Genomic DNA, 21,019 nt, shown 5'->3' with positions numbered 1-21,019 from the left:
GGCTTTATGGAATTGTAACCTACGGCATCATTCATTTGCATTTGAAGGAGAAAGGTGGGAGAGGTTATAAGTTTAATTCTATTAATACTTGTTTTCCTCTAGTTCGTTCCAGCAAACTAAAATATGGAAAATTTATTATTTAAAGGAAATTCGCAAGAGTCCCCTTAATCTCACAAAACTCTAAAGTGTGTTTTGAGAATAATTGAAATGCCCAGCTGCACAATCAGGTTAAGGTAACTATTTCATCCAGTTGAGAATTACTCCTAAGATTTGCAGCATGTTGCTTCTTTCTGCTTGGTGACCCCCATGGTCATTTATGTTTTCCACTGTTTCAGAGGTTAACAACGCTACCAAAAATTAGGCTGTTTGGACAATAATATGTTGTTGCATCAGTAGCAATAGACTTTCTACACTGCAACTGAAGTGTAAGTACAGGTCATCAAACAACCTCTGAATTTTTACCCTTACTTTTAATTCTGTAAATGCAGATGGTTATTATAAACGAACAGACAGGAAATCCAGAATCATTGAAAAGAGTGGATCTGCCTCCAAACCTGAGTTTGGATTTACCAGGTTGGATTTTCCTGAACTGCAGAGTCCAGAGAACAGTGAGATACCAAAGATACAAAAGCAGCCCAAGTGGGGGCCTTTACGCTCCACCTCTACTGACATTTCTCTTCTCAGAGAAATGGAGACACCCTCTGCAGTATTATCAGAGGTGAGTGCAGCCTCCTGCTCTTTGTGCCCCTTTCTTCTTTTCTCCTCAGTGATGGACAGTTACGCAGGGACATCACCTGAAACACTGCATACACTTCACATCGTGGGGTGGCAGGGGCCTCCTAAGTGCGCTTAGGTGACTCTGTGTTGTTGGAGCTGTTTATGGCCAGGCTGTAACACCTGGTGTTGCTCTTTCCAGAGAATCACTTAGCAAGTGTCTTCATGTCTGGTGGCTAGAAAGCATTGCCATGCCTCAGGAGGGGAAGATTCTGGCGTTGGTTCAACTAAATTCCATAGCCCATTGTGAAAATGTTTCTACCGTTGCATTCTGATAACACTGTTTTCAGTACAGAGAAACGAATTTTTTTTAATCAAATAGTAATGTTAGAACTGCACAGTGTAACTTCTGATTTTCCCAGGCAGTTTTATCTGCACCTCTGTCCTGTCAATGATACAGAAAATCTCAACTGCAGTAAGTGTTAAGTTGCACTGTATTCAGTATTTGATCTCAAGTTTTAGTCCATCAAATTGAAGCATTTTTCTGTCAGACAGATTTTGAGATTTCCAGGAAAAAATTTTGTTGGATTCTAGTTGCTAAAATGGCTTTCGACAAATTGAGGCCCATCCTGTGTAGAGGCAAGGAGAAAGAAGAAACACTGAGGAAAACAGAGCTTCCCAGTTCACATACCTTTTGAATGGAGAGAGAATTTACATTTCCTGTCCTAGTGCTTCTTTTGGGTGCCTGGATACTGAAGCCTCTGAAGACTTGGTGGTAGTGGCTTATATAATGTGCTGAAAATAAAGCATCCCCAACATGTTGACCCTTAGGCTGTCCCACCTGGGTGTTTTCCTTTTACATGGTGGTGATAAGTAAGGCTGATTGATATAGAAAAGTCACAGTTTCATTTAGCAGTTGTGTGACTGTTTTTTGGGCCCTGGCTGGGTGATTGGAATAGCTGAGTAGTTGAGGAGCTCCATGCCTTCGTCGTGGGTGGTCAGTGGATAATTCCAAGCCTGTGAGCTCTCACAAAAGTACAGGGTACATAGGGTCCAGGGTGGGCAGGGGCATGACTGACGCCTACGTCATGCTCATTTGCTGTGTGTGTACTCCGAATGTGGACAAGTAGGACACCTCATGCTGTGTGGGGAGGTTTACACACTCAGTGCCTTATATATTCACACTCTTGAATTATAGGTGGAGTGTTTTGTTTTGTTTTTCCTCAACTTTGCCATGAAAAGAAACTTTTTTTCCTTCATGGTGTTAGTAACATGACACCAGAAAAATATTAAGAAAAAACAAACTGTCTAAAGTTGTACAACCAAGAGCAAACCATGTTTGGCACTTGGTCTTTTTTTAATATTACATTGTTGGAATTGAGGGGCATTCCCTTCAATTAAGAATACATATGTACAAGTTTGTGCTTGAATTTTTTAAAACCTTTATGCTAATCTTCCCATGTCATTAAATAGTTTTTGGACATATAACTTACATTGAATCTTTGATATTAATACATGTAATTTACTTAATCATTCTTCAATGGGTAAGCCATTTCTAGTGTTTCATTGACTTTGGTGAGCATAAAAGTTATGTTTACTCAAAGAACAGGCTGCATTTTAATCATTTATTTTCTCATTTGATGGATTTATTTTTTACTTGGTTACTTAACATGTTTATATACTGTGTCTATCTGGAATCCCTTAGAGAACACAGCAGCCTACAGATGGGGCCAGAAGAGAATGTTTCTCAGAGCGTAGCCACTTCCACAGAGCTATGCTGATGCCACATCACCTCCTCCAGAACTAGCCCAGTGTTTTGGAAGCTGAGAAAAGTGCCAATAGAAAGGGGAATGGCATCTTTCTCTTTGCCTAACTCCATACTTCCCCATGCCTTTGGAGTTTCCAGAAATGCTTCATTTGAAAGTAAAAATTTACTTCCCAAGTGGCCTTTGTCTTGCATTTATTTGCGGCAACGTGCTGAAATTATCGAGATCCTATTTAGAGGGGAGGCCTCAGGCCCCCAGCAGATTGAAGCAAACAGCTCCACACTCCCTAGAAGGGGCAAGCGCTCTAGGCGACACCTCCTGCAAGATTTGTATGCTGTGTCAGGCAGTGATTTGGAATTTGCAGGTTAGCAAGTGAAACCTGCCGACTCAGGAACCCATGCTTGCTCTCTGGAGGGAAGTGGTGTGTCCTTGCCTGGGGAAGTCCTGGGGCAAGAGGGCCCAGGGCTATGTAGGCATTTCCAGGCTCTTAGTGAGCTCTGCTGTGGGGCCAGGAATCAGCGGATGTCCCTTGGAGGATTTTACTGTATTTTTGTTTTTAATGAAAATGGTGGCTTTCTGCCCTAGTTACGGAGCGTGTTCTTTCCATGGTTCTGAAGCAGCTCTTTGAGGTTGCCAGGTTTCTACTAGGTAGAGAAGTGGCACAAGGCATATTCAGCAGTCAGCAGTTTTAACTGCTGCACAATTTTTTTTTTTTTTTTTGACTAAGCTTAGATGAAATGGTAAAATGGGTAAATTTTTGAAGCATATGAACTTCAGAATTTATTTTAAAGCCACTTAGTTTATCAGTTTCCTTTCACCTTGGGTGCTGCTGGTCACTTTGAGGTCTCTCTTAATGTACTCCCTTGTCCCCAAGTGTCATTCGGTTCCTCTTGTTCCATGCATGATGCAGCATTCTGTCTATAAAAGAAAGTACACATTAGAAGACTTGTATTTGTTTTTGTGGACATTTTCAGGAATTTTTTTTTGAGCTTTGGTGTGGCGGTGTGATGAAAACAGCTTTTCCTTTCACAGCAGGCACTTTGGCTTTTAAGAATCTTTGCTGACTTGGAAATTATTAAGTTAACGTGATACTATATGTGGTGTGATCCCATTATTGAGATCCATTTAAAATGATACACAGATGTTTATCTCCGAAACGCTAAGATGCTAGTAGCTAAGCTGTAGATGGGTGGTTTTCCCTCTGGGGAATGAGATTTGGCAAAAGAAAGTAATTTAACTTTGCACGTTATGTACTTACATGTTTGGAATTTTTAATTAGCCTATATTTTGCAGATTTTAAGAATGGTGAAGGAGGCTATATGTTTTGAAAATAATGATTATTTTTAGTTTGAACTAGTAAGAAAACAACTGGTTTGCTTTTTAGGGTGAAATAGTGGTGAAAAATAATAATCGGACTGAGTCTGTAACCGATAATGCTGTTACCAGTCCCTCTTCATGTACGAGAGGTAAGAGTGGCTACCAAATACTATTTAAGAAAAATCAGTTGTCTATTTTCTTAGTTTATTTTCAGGCTAGTGCTGTTGAAATGTTTCTGTTTTAAGGCCTTCTTTAAGGAAAGGAGTTGATGGGTTGTTGATAAACTGGCATCGTTGTTAGAAGATTGAAGTTAAGTGGGAAAGATCCCACTTCCTTGCCCAAGGAATGTAAACTACATACAAGTAAGGAGTTCTCAATGAAATGTTCGTCGGGCTAAGAGAGACATTTTATGAACTCAGGAATGACCACTGTCTTAAGCATTTCATATACCAGTAGTTCTCACAGTTTTTGGTCTCAGGACCCCTTAATACCCTTTGAAACCCCGAAGAGTGTCTGTTTGTTTGGATAATTGTCAATGTTTGTAATATCTGAGGGTTAAAACTGAGAAATACTAAAATACTTATTAATTTACTTAAAAGTAACAATAAACTTATTACAGGTTAACACAGCACATTTTAATTTAAAAAGGTAGCCATTTCCCAAAGTTAAAGTCAGGAGAGGAGAGCAGCCTTTACATTTTAGCAGCTCTAACACCCAGCTCAGGAGATCTGCTTTGGCATTCAGCTGTTTCACTGTTCTCTGTCATACTGTCTTAAACCCCACTGTACTATACCTCTCTGAGCAAGAGAGTAGGGAAGGCAGATAACACAGTCCTGTTATCAGGAAAACAGTTTTGACTGTGGATCCCTGAAAGGGTCCTGGGAGTCTCAGAACTTTGAGAACTGCTGGTCTGTCCTAGCCTGGTGCAGAAGTGAGATATTCAGAATGAGTTCAGTAGATTCTGCTTTTGAAATTTTTGTCGGTAATTTGTCCTAACAGAAGATCTTTTTACACAATTATTCTTGATTTATGCACAGCTGTATTTCCTGTGGTGTTAGCATGTTGGGTACATATGTGATTCAATACAAGATCCTCACTTCAGCAGCTGCTGTGAAGATGTGTAGCTGTATGGTGACAAGAGCAGTCTGTCTCTCCACTGTGGGGTGGCCACAGGCTGCTGACATGACCTGCCTGTGTCCTGATGGATGTCCTTTTGTTTTGTCTGTGTATAGACTTTCATGGGCACCTAAGGAGTAGTGTTGCTGTACTTATGCCTGTGTTCTAAAAAGAAATAAATTACCAGTTACTTTGGTAGCTGAAGTCTAGTGATCTTTGACTTCTGATGTTTAAAAGTACACATCAAGGTTAGTAGGGCCACAGTTTGATCTTCAGCTCATTATTTCTGTGTGTTTGCCATGTGGATGTATTGTGGATTCTTATTTTTTAATGGAAACTATTATTTGTTTACTGCCCACACCCCCAAGTTAAAAAGAGCAGATCCTAGGATAGTCAGTCCCCCTTTCAAGTTAATTCACCCTGCATGTTCCAAGAAGAAAAGCAAATTTAATGGAAACTGTAGTTTGCTAGAGTGTTCTGAACAGTACCTTAGTTTAACTATGCTCTTGAGTACTTCATGTAAGGCATGCTTGGAATTTCTAAGGAATTTCCTTTTTACTGTTGGGATTGTTCAACAATTTTGGTTATCTTTGAGCAGAATTATCTTGGACACCAATGGGTTATGTTGTTCGGCAGACATTATCTACAGAACTGTCACCAGCCCCTAAAAATGTTACTTCCATGATAAACCTAAAGATGGTTGCTTCACCAGCAGATCCTAAAAATGATAGTATGTCATCTTCTGAAGTTTTATCTTTGGAGCCTTCCTACAAAGAGAAACACGTTGTCCATCTTACTGAAAAGGTATGCGTCACACTTTGTTCACTCTCAAAGCTTCACTGAAGGTGTTTCATTTGGTACTATAGGCACTAATTTGAGTTGGTTGTACTTGAGGTCTTACTGTTTTTTCAAGAGGGACACAAGTATTTGACGGGCACAAGTGATCCCTTTTAAAAATGAGTGAGGATGTGTGTTTTAGACCTGTGGTCTTAAAATGTCAGTGACTATTTTGAATTCTTTAAAAGAGAGATGCTGGAAGAAACTTATGCTCTGGTATTTAAAATACTGCAGTCTTTTGTCTGTTGAAGTTACATTGCTACAAGTACTGATAGCAAAATAATTGTATGCCCCATTTTGCAATTATCTAGTATGCTAATTGATTCTTGGTTAATTGCAGCCTACTTACTGTAAGATAGCATTTCAGAATTCAGTTTTTCCTTTCGGTTCAAATAATTTTAAGCTGTTATTTTTCAATCTCTAGATTTGTTTCTTGAAGAGCGTTTTGTAGGGGAGGCTAGATTTTGTTCTTGATTTTTCTTTCTATACTGATACATTATTTTAGATTGAAATATGGGGTAGTATTTGTTTTGTACTGGTTTCCTATCATTTTGAGTATTGGGATACTTTTCAGTATCCAGAGTGTCTTAGACCATCCCACACAAAAAAGAACTATGTTTTTATACTTGGTTGATTCAGGGAATCTACGCTGGTGACAATTAATGGTGAAATTAGACCGATGTGCCTGTTTGCTGCAGCTTCATGCCCATACTTCAGCAACACAGGAGGCGGTGGTGAGACCCCCTCCAAGTAGACACAGAGACTGGCCAGCTCCAAGGCCCCATCGACTTCTGGGCACAGGTTACACAACAGGCCACCATGTTACCATCTAAACCAGCTTTTAACACTCTAAGAATTAACAGATTTTGTTTTATTTTCCTAGCATCTTAAAAAAATTTTTTTTAATTTCTTTTTTTAAATTTTTTAAATTATGAAATTATGATAACACATTTACAAGAGACTAGGAAAATACAGAACAAAGTTACATATAGTTCCCACTATAGATTACAATTGTTTAAGTAGATAAGATTTTTAGTTGAAGTTTGAGTATCAAACTTTCAGAAATTAATAGAATGAATGTACAGAGAAGTAAGAGACTGTGCTAGACCTGAATAAAAATGATTTTTTAATTAAAGGTGTAAGAGAAGTTTATTGTTAAGAAGTTCCAAAATAAAGATTAGAAAATGAAGATCTCTGGTAATCTTATAACGCAGATCACTTTGCATTGTGGTCATAATGTTTTGGTTGTTTTTTCCCCTTCCCTCTAAAACTTTCTGTGTTGTGAGTTTTTATTACTGAAAAAGCACATGTAATATTACCAAGATCTAATTATGGAAAAGGTCCTTGTCCTATAGCCCTTTGGTCCTCACCCCTCCAAGAGCCTTTATTAACAGCCTGCTGTCGGTTCCACCTTTTGTTGTGTTGTGCGCAGTCTCTCAGTCACGTCTGATTCTTCACGACCCCACAGACTGTAGCCCACGGTGCTCCTCTGTCCATGGGATTTTCCCAACAAGATTACTGGAGTGGGTAGCCATTTCCTCCTCTGGGGAATCTTCCTAATCCGGGGATTGAACCTACATCTCCTGCAATGCATGCAGATTCTTTACTGCTGAGTCACCTGGGCAACCGTCTGTTCCACCTTAGGGCTCCTGAAAACATAAATAAATAAAGAAGTTTATTTGGTTTAATTTTTTTTTCTTTTTTAAGAACAGAAATGGGATTATTTTATACATATTACATATGAAAGTTGCCTTTTTCACTTAACAGGCTACCATGGATGGCCCCTCCGGGTTAGTAGATAAATATTCTTTTTAATGGCCATTGAGACTTTTTACCTCTGAAGGGTGAGGTCTCATTGGGGCAAAGCAGGGTCTCAGACATTAAAAATGTCCCATCTTCTTAGAGCCGCCATGCTGTTGGAGAGAGACTAGCCGTCTGCAGACCAAGACAGAGTTTGTCAGATGGGATTAGTGCTCCAAAGAGGATGGAGAGTGAGAGGGTAGGTAGAGGTGGGATGACTCTTGAGCTAAAATGAGGAAGTAAATGGTAGTCTGGAACCAGCTATGTGAGTGTTAAGTGCAAAGGGCCTGAAGCTAAAGCGTACTTGACCTGACTGAGGAAAGGCCAGGGGGCTGAGTGGAGAGTGAAGGTGGTGAGGTCAAATTCTGCAGGTCTGGGATGAGCCCAGACAGAGTCTGATTCGCAGGCTACATTGGTGATCCTGAGGTACAGTCAGGTTTAGGAGCCATTGGGCTGTCGTGATAGAAGTGGCACAACTGGACTTAGGAAAGGACTTCAGGTTGACATCAGTAGAATCATTATCATGACCTCCTCAAGCTGGAAACTTAGGTCCAAATCCACCTGTTTCAATGCAGTTGGATGTGGCATCTGCTTTAATGGATTTTTTCCTTCAGAATCATTCTACCAAATGCTGGCTCTTTGGAAAATAGGGAGTAAGTCTGAGTAAAGTTGCCATGTGGTTGTACAACTTGGTATCTTAATTTTATTCTGAAGCATGGAATTAAAATGTTTACTAATGCTCTAAAAACCATAATTTTTGCTTTTTTGTTTGTTCTTGTTTTGTTGTTGTTGTTAGTCCAAAGCATCACAAGGTGGCAATCCTGAGCAAAATGAAGCCTCAAGAAAGAATAAGAAAAAGAAAGAAAAGTCTAAATCAAAATATGAAGTCCTGACAGTTCAAGAGCCACCAAGGATTGAAGTACATTTATATTTATTACTCACCTTGTATGATATAATAAATGGGTCTTCCTTAATAGAAATACAGGTTCATACTGGTTGCCCAAGTAAAAAAGTCTCTAACATTTTTAAAAATAATTGTTTTCCTAGTGCTAAAAAAAATAAATATCACCCACTTTCTTCACTCCTTCAATCTGGTGTCTCAAGCACAGTGCCTATCTCATAGCAGGCACTCAGTAAATATCTGAAAAGAGTGAATGAATGGTCTAGAGACAAAACTGCTTGTATTGAAATTTAGTGGTGTATATGCCATACTCCTAATATATACCATACCCCTCAGTGTCTTCCAACCTGTTTTCCTTTGCTTTGGCATGCTCGCTTCTGCAGGGCCTCCTTTTCTATCTAGATGTCTTGCTATAACGTGCTCCACTATAGAGAGAAACTTACAATACCATAAATCTGTTGTGGGCCCTGGTCAAGAAGAGGATATCACGAGCTTCCAAAAGTGTGCTTTAAATTGCTGTCCTGTGATACTCCAAGAATGTCCTTGTTCTCCAAGGAGCCATCCTGGTTTCTGATTATGTTTCTCCTGGGTCAGGAATTACCAGACTCAGCAGCCTGGTGCTGACAGGAAGGGTCTTAGCAGTGCTCTCCAGGCCACCAACTTAGGGTCAAGCCCAAGGTATTCCCACAAACTTGAGGGGCTCCCAAGGCTTTTGAAACATTTCCTTGAGAATAATGGGATTGCCTGTTTGAAAACCTGTGATTGCATTAGAGCATTATTGTTTGGGCCAACAAGTAATTCACGTTTCCGTCCCTCATTTTTCACATAATTTCTCCAGGGTGCCTAAAATATTGACAAAAGTACGTAAAACATTTTTAAATGATTTAAATATTGTTTAGAGACTTGTTTCTTTTTTCTAGCCTAGGATCAGCACACAGGACAGGATGCTTAAATCTCCTGTGTCCAAGTTGATAGTTTCCCCAAAGAAAACATAGTTGAAGGATGGTGCTTGAATACTCTTGTGTCAGGATGGTTAGAGGCAGTTCGTAGACTGCTTGGTGAACCCATCCTTGAGGCCCCACACTCTATGGGGGCAGGGGCATTCAAACTGCAGTCTTTAAGTTTGTTCTAAAAGTGAAATAAATTAGTTTTTTTTTTTTTTTTTTTTTAATAATACCTTTGAGCACTTCTATAGGAGATTTTTATAGAAAGAAAATACGAGCGAAGAAAAGATTGTAGTTGGGCTTATTTGATTCTTGTGATGTGTGAAGAGCTAAAGGGTATGTGGTTTACTTAGGATGCCGAGGAATTTCCCAATCTGGCAGTTGCATCTGAAAGAAGAGACAGAGTAGAGTCACCGAAATTTCAGTCTAAACAGCAGCCACAGGTAATTTTTAGATTGAAACCACAATTGCTTTAGGCTTAACTTTTCTTGCTAAACTAAAACTCTAAAGAAAGCCTCCTTTCCAGACTTCTTCCTTTATGGGCACAGGTGGTTTTGTTTTGATTCATTTCTTCATTGGGGAACCTTATCCAGTGTGTTGAAACAAATTTGCTCTTAAGCCAGAACTACTTTGTCACTTTCGAAATTAGATGATTGGTAACTGCTACTGCTATATCAGAAAGGAGGGGAACACATACTGCTTGTCTAAGTTTGATTTGAAGAAAAAACATTAACTTAGTGTATTCAGGAAATAGAAGATTCCTTTTGTGAGGCAGTTATATCTGAAAGAAGCATAGTCAAGTAGTCAGGATCAGAGAAAGAGATGAATCTCCGTGTACCTCAGCCCCACTGTGGATTCAGGAATGAGTTTGTAGTTCATAATCTAGATGGGGAACTTGTGTACTTTGGGCATTTTCATTGTCCTTTTGCCTTTCAAAGTGGGGTGGTTATTTTCACATTTATGAAGAGTAAGATTCTTAACCCCGTAACTTTGCATTCCTGTGTTGTAATTTGGCCATCTTCCATCCCTGCAGAGGTCTCTAGGTGCCGGTGCTGTGCTTAGCATTCCCCTCTTGCTGTGAGCCCTCATCCAGTGTGACTTTGGCATTAGGGAAGAGAAAAGTGGCTGGAGGGCAGGAGTGGAGGCACTAAAGCACAAGAGACAACATGCCCATGCAGCCTTTATATAGTCTCAAAACCCATGTCACAACTATTTCAGAAATAACACTTATTTAGAGTATATCTGACTTTGTGCCTAAATTTAATACTTTGGACTGTGTACATTTTTTGTTGTGCCCCCATGATTTCATGATAGTTAGTTTTGCTGACTTAGGCAATTGGAGAGCAAAAGGTGCTAATGAGGTACTAACCAAAAGGTACTAACCAGCTAGCCTCACACAGACTTTGTAGCCAGGGACTTTATTCCAGCCTTTGTTCCTTATCTGTAGATGTATGCTGTTATTTATTCATAATGGAGATGCAAACAGAAATATCAGTGGTTTAATTAAACCAGTGTTATGAAAGGAGAAGAAGGAAATAAGCAACCTCAGTGGTAATGTTGGCAGATAATTTGGAATTGATGGGTCTTTTCTTTAATTACTTTTAATGTCAAGATTTTTATAGTCTCTGTATCTGTCTTTTTTTATCCTTAATTATATGGCTTTTTGTTATAAAATGAAAAGTACAGTTTGTAAAATAAAGTATTATGAGTAAACTTCTGATTTTTAACTTTTTAGAATAATTTTAAAAGTAGTAGAAAGAAAAGCCAGATTCCAGTACAGCTGGATTTGGGAGGAATGCTTACCGCACTGGAAAAGAAGCAGCACTCCCCGAATGCAAAGCAGTCCTCCAAACCAGTGGTGTTCTCAGGTAAAAGAGCTTGTTCATTTCAGACAAATGATTGACGTCTTTTTCATAAAACTATTTTGTGACAGTCTTCTCTTGTAATCAAAAGTTGAGCGAGTGAAAGTTGCTTAGTTGTGTCCAATTCTTTGCAGCCCCATGGACTATAGCCTGCCAGGCTCCTCTGTCCGTGGAATTCTTCAGGCCAGAATACTGGAGTGGGTAGCTGTTCCCTTCTCCAGGGGATCTTCCCAACCCAGGGATCGAACCTAGGTCTCCCACATTGCAGGTGGATTCTTTACCATCTGAGCCACCGGGGAAGCCCAATCAAAAGTTATTGATATATAATCAAAATAGTGTAGTGCTGGAATAAGGATAGATGTAGACCAGTGGAATAGAATTGAGAATCCAGAAATAAACACACGTATCTGTGGCCAGTGAATTTTTGATTAGGAGTGTTGAGTTTATTAAAAGGACAAAAAACAATCACTTAAAAAATGGTACTGGGACAACTGTTTTAGCATTTCCCCATGCTAAAACAATAAAGTAGTACTGTTAACCTCATACCATATACAAAAATTAACTCAAAATGGATCACATTTTAAATATGAGCTGAAACGTTGAAACTGTTAGAATAAATAAAACAGGATAAATCTTCATGACCTTGGGTTAGATGATGAAGTTTCAGAAAGGACTCCAAAAGCACAAACAACAAAAGCAAAAATAGGTAAATTGGATTTCATAAAAATTAAAAACTTGTGTACCAAATGATGTTATCAAGACAGTGAGTAAACAGCTTGCAGCATGGGAGAAAATAAAAATCATATATCTTATAAGCATTTAATATACAAATATATAAGAATTCCTACAGTTCAGTAATTATACAAAATGGGCAAAGCTCTTGAAAGACATTTCCCCATTAGAAGATATACATATGGCCAGTAACACACAACAAGATGCTCAACACCATTAGTCATTAGAGAAATACAAGTTAAAACTACATGGAGGTAATTCTTCAAACTTACTATGATAACTAATCAGAAATGTGGAAAATAACAAGTGTTGGTGGGGATTTGGAGAAATTGGAACTGTTGCTGATGAAAACATTAAATGGTGTACTTGGAAAACAGTTTGGTGATTCTGGAACGCTAAGTAGAGAGTTGTCACGTGACCTAGCAGGTGCACTCGTCTGAATGAATCTGAAAGAATTAAAAACAGAAACTCAGTCAGTCACTTGTACACCAGTGTTCATAGCAGCATTATTTGTAGTAGTCCAAAGGTGTAAGCAGCCCAAATGTGTATCAACAAATGAATGGGTAAACAGGAGGTGGTATATACATATAATGGAATACTCGACCTTAAAAAGGCAGGAAATTCTATCGTAGAAAGAATGTAGATTAGAGGTTACCAGGGGTTGAGGTGAGTTGGGAATAAGGAGTTACTGTTTAATGGGGACAGATTTTTATTTCGGGGCATGAAAAAGCTTTGGAAATGGGTAGTGGTGATGGTTGCAACAGTATTTTGAACATATTGATGCCACTGAATTGTGAAGTGAAGAATGGTTAAAATAGTGGGTTTTATATGTATTTTGGAGAAGCAAATGGCAACCCACTCCAGTGTTCTTGCCTGGAGAATCCCGGGGACGGCAGAGCCTGGTGGGCTGCCGTCTTATGGGGTTGCACAGAGTCGGACACGACTGAAGCAACTTAGCAGCAGCAGCAGCATATGTATTTTACCACAAAAATTCTAAACTTCATTAAATGTGATTGTTTTAAGAAATAGGTCTTATTAAAAGATGGGTTTTCCACTTGATGTGACGACCTGGTGAAAATCTTATAAGTGCCCTATGCAGGTTGTATTTTATTTTTGCTGCATTTGGTAGAAATGAATTACCTGCTTGTCCATGGGAACACAGCAGGTGGCAGTGTTAACTCCTTAGTGATGTAGTCATTTTCTCTGAATCATGCCGGAGAGCCAAGACAGTTAAAATTGGTAATATGTCATACAAAGAAATAATGCTCATTTGCCACCATAGTCTTGTAGATATGTTTCCCTCTGAGGTGATTTAAAAGTGAAAAATAGGATCCAAAGAAATGATGAAGCTTACTTTCTTTTTTCCCTGAAGCATTTTAAAGCAATTCATCATGTAATTTTACTTATAAACCCCTCCTTCTGGTGATAATTTTATTATGGCATCAATCCTAGAAAGGATAAACATAATTTGTTTCCTCAAGGGAAGGGATATATAATATTTTTGTTTTTTCCAAAAATTTTCAAGCATCTGGAAAAGCTGAATAAAATCATGCAGTGAATACCCATGAACTCACCACCTAGATTGTACAGTTGTTCCTAATTTTTCTCAGTCACATAACTTTTCCAGAGGTCAGCCAACTATATCCTGCTGGCTGTGAGTATGTATGTGTGCTCAGTTGTGTCTGACTCTTTGCACACATAAAAAGAGTATGTGTGTGTGTGTGCACTGTAAGCTCACCAGGCTCCTCTGTCCATGGAATTTTCCAGGCAAGAATACTGGATTGAATTGCCATTTCCTACTTCAGGGGATCTTCCCGACCCAGGGGTCAAACCTATGTTTCTTGTGTCCCCTGCATCAGCAGATGGATTCTTTACCACCACACCACCTGGGAAGCAACCCGGATACTTGTAAAGTTTTATTAGAACACAGCCAACACACATTTATTCAAGTATTATCCGTGGCTGCTTTTGAACTAGAATGGCATTTGAGTGTTGCAATACACGTATGCTCATTAGCTTGAAATATTTACTCTCTGGCCCTTTAAGGAAGTTTGCTGATCCCAATCTATCCATCAGTTTATCCAATATCAATTTATTTGTATTTTATTTTTGCTGCATTTCAAAGTAACTTGCAGCCATCAGTATATTTTACCCCCAAGCATGCATATCATTAATAGAGTTCAGTATTTGTGATTCCTATTTTCCTTTGGTGGCAAAATATGCATTTAATGACATGCACAGATCTTAAATGTATCATTTTAAGAGTTCTGGCAAATACATAACTTTGTAACCCAAGCTTCTGGCTGTGTAGAACATCATCATCACCTTTGAAATTCCTGCCCCTTCCCATCCCAGTCAGTCCCTGCTGCTACTTGAAGGCAGCCAAGGTTCTGATTTTTATTTTTCCTGCCATTTCCTGCCATACACTGTTTTTTCCTGTTCTAGAACTTAATATAAATGAAATCTTAGTTTGTTGGTGGAGGTGGGAGTTTTTTGAAGCTGAAAATTCTAAAATTCTAAATGCTGTTTCTCATATAGATTATTTTATATGGGCTGCTGAATGGTATAGTCAGAAGTTTCCTAAATAGCTTTCTCATAGGTATAGCAGAAGTAAGTCTTAGTCAGTTTCGTAGTGACCTTAATTAAAAGCCCAGAGTACAAATTTAAAATGTTTGAATGCAGTTAATTTAGTCCAAGTATACAGTGGCTGAGGCACCAGTTGACAACGTGTACCTGAACCCAGTATTTCTTTTTCATGCAGTGTCCCCAGGACTGCCAGCAATGGCCCTACTGGGAGCAGGCTGAAAGTGCAGGTTCTGGGAACACCTCTGATGTGGTACACTTAGAACCACTTAGTATGGGATGGGCAATAGGTGTTTTTAACAAGCACACAGTGGGACTTTTGGTTTTGTTTTGTCCTGTTTTTCACTTTTTGTGGTGGAACATTTAAAACATAGTCAAAAGTAGAATATGATGAAGACTGCCACCATATGCCCATTACCCGGCTCCATCAGTTACCAACATTTTGCCAGTCCTGTTGAATCTGGAACTCTTATTTTCCCCTGAAGTACTTGTAGACATCATGTCATTTAACCTGTAAATACATCAGTCAGTATCTCTAAGTGATGGTGATTTTATTTTTAATTGATCCATTCTGCCATTCTCCCTTCTAATAATAAAGATTATTTTTTTGTTAGCATCTTGTATCCAGTCTGTATTTAAATTTTTTTTCTCAATGATTTTGGTGATTTTTTTCCATTTCAGGATCATACATCACATGTATGAATGATTCTTAAATGTATCAAAGCTTAGGATCACTGCCTTCTTAGGTATTCCTCCTTCAAAGTTACTTTGCTCAGCGTCTGTTTGGGAAAGATCTGCAGTGTTGACCTTTCCAGAAAAGTCAGGAAAGTGCTTGGCCAACCTCTGATTCTGAAAAATGTAGCTTCTTGGGGAGCCTTCAGGGAAGCATGTGAGCTACTAACTGAATGTTCTAGACCTCCAGCCAAAGGTAAAAGCAAGAAAAGTGAGGGAACTACCTCTGAGGCTATATAAGGTGGCTCTTTTGCAGCTAGATTCAAGTTGGACCTTTTAGATGGAATTGTATATGAAGTCCGAGATAATTTGGCAAGAAGTAGGGGCCCTCAGTCAGATGATATTTTTAAGTAGCTTGTTAGATTGTAAGGTTGGTTATTGGGTTGTTGGATTTTGGTAGTATTGAAAGGATGTTTTGGCCACAGATCCCAGTAATGCCCAGATACTGACATGTCCATCATCTTTCTTTTTGACATCAGTAATGGAACCATTCTTACCAGAAAAAGTAAAAATTAGCTAAGAGGAATTCAGAGTTTCTCTTTATTTTTAGATTAGCCAGTACCAAATACTCCTAGAAGGGGCTTTCTTGCCAGAGCACAGCTTAAAGGCCTTTGGTGACTTATATCTATTCTGGAGCCCAGGTTTGGCCTTCCCAACTGGCTGATCAGATTAATGAGGAGGTGAATGCTTTTACCAGCAGCATAGGGCAGAGTAACCTTGGCCACCTACCAGTGTCTTTAAGATGTGTTTCTGGTAGACAGCTTATAGTCGGAGCTTTCTGTTTAATCCAGGCTAAAAATCTCTTCCTTGTTGAGTGGGGTGCTTTGTTCATTCGTGTTTAATGCTGTTGTTACTGTGGTTGGATTTACTGCTGTTACTATTTTTTTTTCTGATTCTTTCATGTCTTAATTTATTCCTCTGTTCCTCTTTAACTGTTTTCGTTTATGTTAAATAAATATATAGTACCATTTTGATTCCTTTGATTTTTTTCCTTTACTTAAAAAAAAATTTTCTTAAAAGTAAGAAAGTAAGTAGTTGCTTATAAATAAATAAAAGCAACAAATTCAGTCCTTGTTTACCTAGAAACATCTATATTTTAGATTCATTTTTTGAAGGATAGTTTCACTGGATATAGAATTCTTGATTGACAGGTTTTCCCCCTCACTTTGAATGTCATTCCATTGCCCTCCTGCTTCCATTGTTGCCAGTGAGATGTCAAATATTAATTGTCTTGTTGTTGCACTTTCTGTGATGAGTTGTTTTTCCCTTGCTGTTTTTGTTTTGACCTTGAGCAGTTTGACTATGTGTCTATGTAGAAATCTCTGTATACGTCCTACCTCTGGTTGAGTAATATTTATCCTATTTTGAGTTTGTCAATTGAAATATTCATTGAATTTGGGAAGTTTAGGGTTATTATTTCTTCAAAATATTTTCTTTTCTCTTTCCTCTCCTGGCACTCACATTATATATATACTAGTATATTTGTTGTTGCCCCACAGGTCTCTGGAGGCTCTTTTAAAATCTTTTCTTTAAATTGAATGGTTTCTGTTGATTTATTTTCAAGTTCATTGATTTTTCTACCATCTCCAATCTTCTGTTGAGCCTCTCTCCTTTATTATTTGTATGTATTCAAATTCTGGGTTTATTATCTAGTCTCACAGTTGCCTTCATTTCTTGGTCAGCTGGGGGCACTCAAAGCAGTTTCTGTTAACTTCCTTTTTCTTTAGGGTGGGTTATACTTTCTTGTTTCTTTGAAAGTTTCACAATTTTTTGTTGAATACTGACTTTTAGTTAATACATTGTAGCAACTGGTATTTTATATTTTCCTTCTGAAAGTAGTGGTTGTGATGGGGTGGTTTTTGTTTTGTGTAAGGAACTGCCTGGTCTGAGTCTGGTGGCTGCCTTCCCCACAGTGTGTGATTGCTGATGTCTCTGCTTAGTTGTTTTTGTTTTTGGGTTGCCTTTCCAGGAGTCACTCCTGTGTCTACGCAGTACTTTAAAAACATGTACCAAAATTAAGGAGGGTGGGTAAAATATATTTGGAAAAATACTGATGGTAGTTGAAGCCGGACAGTAAGTACATGGTTTGTTGTTACACATTCTCTTTTATTTGGTGTGTGTTTAGAAGTTTTCCTAATTAAAAAGTTGGGGGAAAGTAGGCACAAATTAACTATTCCCTTGGAACAAGAACAAGATGGGAAGTAGAGCAGAACCACAGTGTGCAGTGGAAGTGTTCGGAGCAGTGATTGTGATCATGTATTTACTCTCTGCAGGGAATTTAGGAACGTATGTCTAGAAAACTCAAGAGAATCAACTTGTAATATTGCTAGGATCTTAAAGGACCTTTTAAGATAGTGAGGTAGAAGGTATACATATATATACATGAGGTAGAAGGAAGCCAGTGGCCAACTTCTGCAAAGGCAAGGTAAGCTGAAAATGGTGGAGTAAAAGGGGCAAGCTACCTGGAAAAGCTCTTCATCAAAAAATGAGACCCAAACACATTATCAGACTTAGCTGGAAAATGTAAGAAGTTTGATTATGGGGATAGGAAGCTGGTTCCCTCAGGGACAGTTTGATGGGGACGAGGAAGGATGTGGGGATGGGTGGGTGGCACAGGGAGCCCCTGAGACAGATCTGCAGTGAGCCTGCCCCTGGAGCCTGGCAGGTGGTGGGTGGCAGCCTGAGCTGTGTGTCCCTACTGTGTTGCAGTTGGGGCAGTGCCCGTCCTCTCCAAAGACTCCATGTCAGGGAAGAAGGGCCACCGCCTTGCCCAGGTGAAGACCCCGCACAACCCGTTAGACTCCACTTCCCCCATGATGAAGAAAGGGAAGCAGAGGGAGGTCCCCAAGGCCAAGAAGCCAACCCCATTGAAGAAGGTGTGTGGCATTTTGTTTGAAATCGGGCGCAAGTAAACTTGTAGAGTGCTGTATCCATTCTACTTCTTTCAACTCCTAGGTTTTTAGATTTTTAACATTTACTCTCATTTGAACCTGCTCTTAATCAGGATGCATGCATGATTCTTTGAAAGATGATCCCTTGCTCTCCCCTCATGGTGTGCAGAGCACCTCAGCTGCTGGAGAAGGAGGCCTTATTTATTCATTTCATACTTTGGAGTGACATGGACAGAAATCCAGAAATGGGGGGGAATCTGTTCTCATTTACATTTTTTACCCTCATCCTACCCCAAGGCGTTGTGTCTGATGCTCTGATTTGGTAAATATTGGACACTACTGCCACATGTCTTTGATTTAACTGTCAAAGCAGCCTGTAGGGTATGGTGAGTCTCAGATGGAGGAAGGCGTGTCTTGCCTGGGGTCAGATTGAGCTGCACCGTTTCATCAGAGCCCAGGTCTCACGTGCACTGCTCTGTTTCCCCAGGGGAGCCTGCTGTTGCTGGACCATGGGTGAGAGGATTGGGCTGCCCACAGGGAGGGGGCAGGCGGCGGGGGGAGTAAGGGCACAAACAGGTACAGTGTCAGCCAGCTGAATATGGGTGGCTTATTTCACAGAAGGGCTTATTTTCAGATGTGAGTCTTCAGGTGTTTCAGTCGTTTATTTAACTTTAAAGATTATTTTGAAAGAACGGCAAGAGAGAAAGCAGCAGCGTCTCCAAGAAAATGCTCTGAGCCCAGCTTTTCCCAGTGACAATGTACAGGATGTGCAAGATGAAGAGAGCGGCGGTGATGACCAGGTCCTCAGGCCACCTGATGTGTTAGGTATTGAGTTCCATTGGTTTGCTTCTTAAAGAATCCCTCGGCGGGAGTAACCATGTACACAGCCAATTGTCTGGCTTTTGCCCAGCCCCGGTCCCTGTGTGGTAAAAGCAAGTGGGCCTTGGGCCTTGGGAATGCAGACTTTTTCAGTGTCCTAACTTGACAGTAAGAGGACCTCCCTGTGAACAAGTGGAGCTTCTGGTGCCTCTGCTTTTCAGGGCTGTGAGATATAAAGGGGAGAAGCCCCTGATGTTGATGTGTATGATACTTGATGGTCCTTGCAGTTTGAAATGGCCATGAGAATTAACACCATTAACTGCAAAGCTGCTTGCCCACAAGTGTGTAAGACATGGTGTCATTCCAAAAAATGGGTTAAGTAAGCTGCTTATTGAACTGTCCTTTCAGAGCAGTACATAGATCATACCCAGTTCAGAAGCACAATGGCCTCCCAGTCCCCATGATTCTGGTCCAAGACCTCACCCCTGTCTGCAGTTCACCCATGAGCTTTCAGGCTTCATTCCAGTGGAATCTTACGTGTTGTTCTGGCTGGCAGTATGTCTGTGGCCTATAAAAGTAGTTCCTGATTGTCAGTGCGGCATAGCATTCAGGTGTACAAACATGCCAGGTGGCACATGGGTGTTGTGGGAGTTGCTACATGGGCTCCGTTAGAAGCAGAGATGCTGTGGAAGCTTGGGGTGTATATAAGAAGTGCGGGCACACCTCCTGCTGGCATTTTCCCCTTAAGCGCATCTCCAGCTTAAGTCCACTGCCATCCAGCCTAGTGGCCCCTGCCACACAGGCTGCCCAGGGTTTTATGAGCTGCACCTATGGGTGGCAGAGAGGCCAGCCGCTGAGTCTGGGTGTTCTGGCGATGCTTTTGTGGAGGCGCTGTCTCATTTCCTGCCCCAGACCCCTCAGTCTGTGCACCGAGCCCTGCGGGGGCCCTGCTGTAACTTCTTTCTCTGAAACTCCAGGGGAAACGAAAGAGTCTGTGTCCTGTGTTCCTGTGGTGGAGAGCAAATCAGAGGAGCAGCCGGGACCTGAGCCCCAGAAAGAGACAGAGGCCTGCCCCAAGATCCACAGCCGGCGGTTCAGGGAGTGAGTGAGCCGGGGCATTGGGCTCACTGTGGGACCTGGGGCACTGTGCTCACTCTGATCGTGGGCCTCGAGTTCTTTGCCCGCCATGCTCAGCACAGTAAAGCGGCCAGGCTGGGCCATGGTGTTGTGTCCTGGTGGAAGGTGGCCAGGACCTGGTCTTAACACATGCCAGGGCTACATAATCTGCTCATGAGGGATCTCTGTCCTCATTCCGTGATCCCAGAGGTGCCCTTGAACCCACTTTTGTGATTGGGAACGGGTAGTAAGGTGACAGCTCATGATCTGAGGTCCCTTTCTGTGTGTAATTTCTTAGGGTGCTCCACCTCTTTCCCTCCCACTTTTCTTCAGGGTAGACTCTGTAGATGTTTGTCTTCACGAGGAGAGGTGCCTGGGAGTGGCTGCCTGGGGGATGTGGGGCCCAGAAGTCTTTGTCCCTTGTGGTTGGGGGTGGGGAGGATGCCTCCATCCATCTTTTCTAAAATTCTGTCAGTCAGGAACCAAAGCATGATTTCTTGAGAGGAGCTGAACTGCCCACACCCTGGGAGCAGCATGCCAGACTGTCACAGCCAGAGGAAAGGTGACCGTGTCTAATGTCCCTTTCAGCTACTGCAGCCAAATGCTCAGTAAAGAAGTTGACGCCTGTGTTACGGACCTGCTGAAAGAGCTGGTTCGTTTCCAAGATCGTATGTACCAGAAAGATCCAGTCAAGGCTAAGGCCAAACGCCGACTTGTGTTGGGGCTAAGGGAAGTCCTCAAACATCTGAAGCTCAGAAAGTTGAAATGCATCATCATCTCTCCAAACTGTGAGAAGATACAGTCAAAAGGTAAGGGTACCATATGGTCCCTGGTGTGTGGCTCCTGGTGTGTGTACATGCCCTCTGGCCGCCACACCATCAGCCACTTG

General features: G+C 40.7%; 2 protein-coding genes across 8 annotated transcripts in view; one reads left to right on the top strand and one right to left on the bottom strand.

The window, feature by feature from the left end:
- SECISBP2 (SECIS binding protein 2) overlaps positions 1 to 21,019 on the top strand; it is a 34,428-nt gene that overhangs the window by 7,671 nt on the left and 5,738 nt on the right. Inside the window, exons 5-14 of one of the 7 annotated variants that reach the window (XM_025282106.3) lie at positions 489 to 718; positions 3,865 to 3,946; positions 5,629 to 5,717; positions 8,347 to 8,469; positions 9,749 to 9,838; positions 11,131 to 11,263; positions 18,014 to 18,180; positions 18,873 to 19,020; positions 19,992 to 20,115; positions 20,719 to 20,939. In XM_025282106.3, coding sequence (XP_025137891.3) covers positions 489 to 718; positions 3,865 to 3,946; positions 5,629 to 5,717; positions 8,347 to 8,469; positions 9,749 to 9,838; positions 11,131 to 11,263; positions 18,014 to 18,180; positions 18,873 to 19,020; positions 19,992 to 20,115; positions 20,719 to 20,939 — 1,407 coding nt within the window. Of the gene's footprint in view, positions 1 to 488; positions 719 to 3,864; positions 3,947 to 5,511; positions 5,718 to 8,346; positions 8,470 to 9,748; positions 9,839 to 11,130; positions 11,264 to 18,013; positions 18,181 to 18,872; positions 19,021 to 19,991; positions 20,116 to 20,718; positions 20,940 to 21,019 lie in introns of those variants that run through there. The other 6 variants (XM_025282103.3, XM_025282109.3, XM_044940328.2 and 3 more) reach the window with 6 other exon arrangements.
- Positions 11,945 to 21,019, bottom strand: part of SEMA4D (semaphorin 4D) — a 143,319-nt gene continuing 134,244 nt past the window's right edge. The window contains exon 19 of the mRNA XM_025282114.3: positions 11,945 to 12,435. Coding sequence (XP_025137899.3) covers positions 12,409 to 12,435 — 27 coding nt within the window. The 3' untranslated portion in view covers positions 11,945 to 12,408. The remainder of the gene's footprint in view (positions 12,436 to 21,019) is intronic.

Source organism: Bubalus bubalis, chromosome 3 (genome assembly GCF_019923935.1).
Source record: "Bubalus bubalis isolate 160015118507 breed Murrah chromosome 3, NDDB_SH_1, whole genome shotgun sequence".
NCBI classification, from domain to species: Eukaryota; Metazoa; Chordata; class Mammalia; order Artiodactyla; family Bovidae; genus Bubalus; species Bubalus bubalis.
This window is presented reverse-complemented; position numbering and strand designations above follow the sequence as displayed.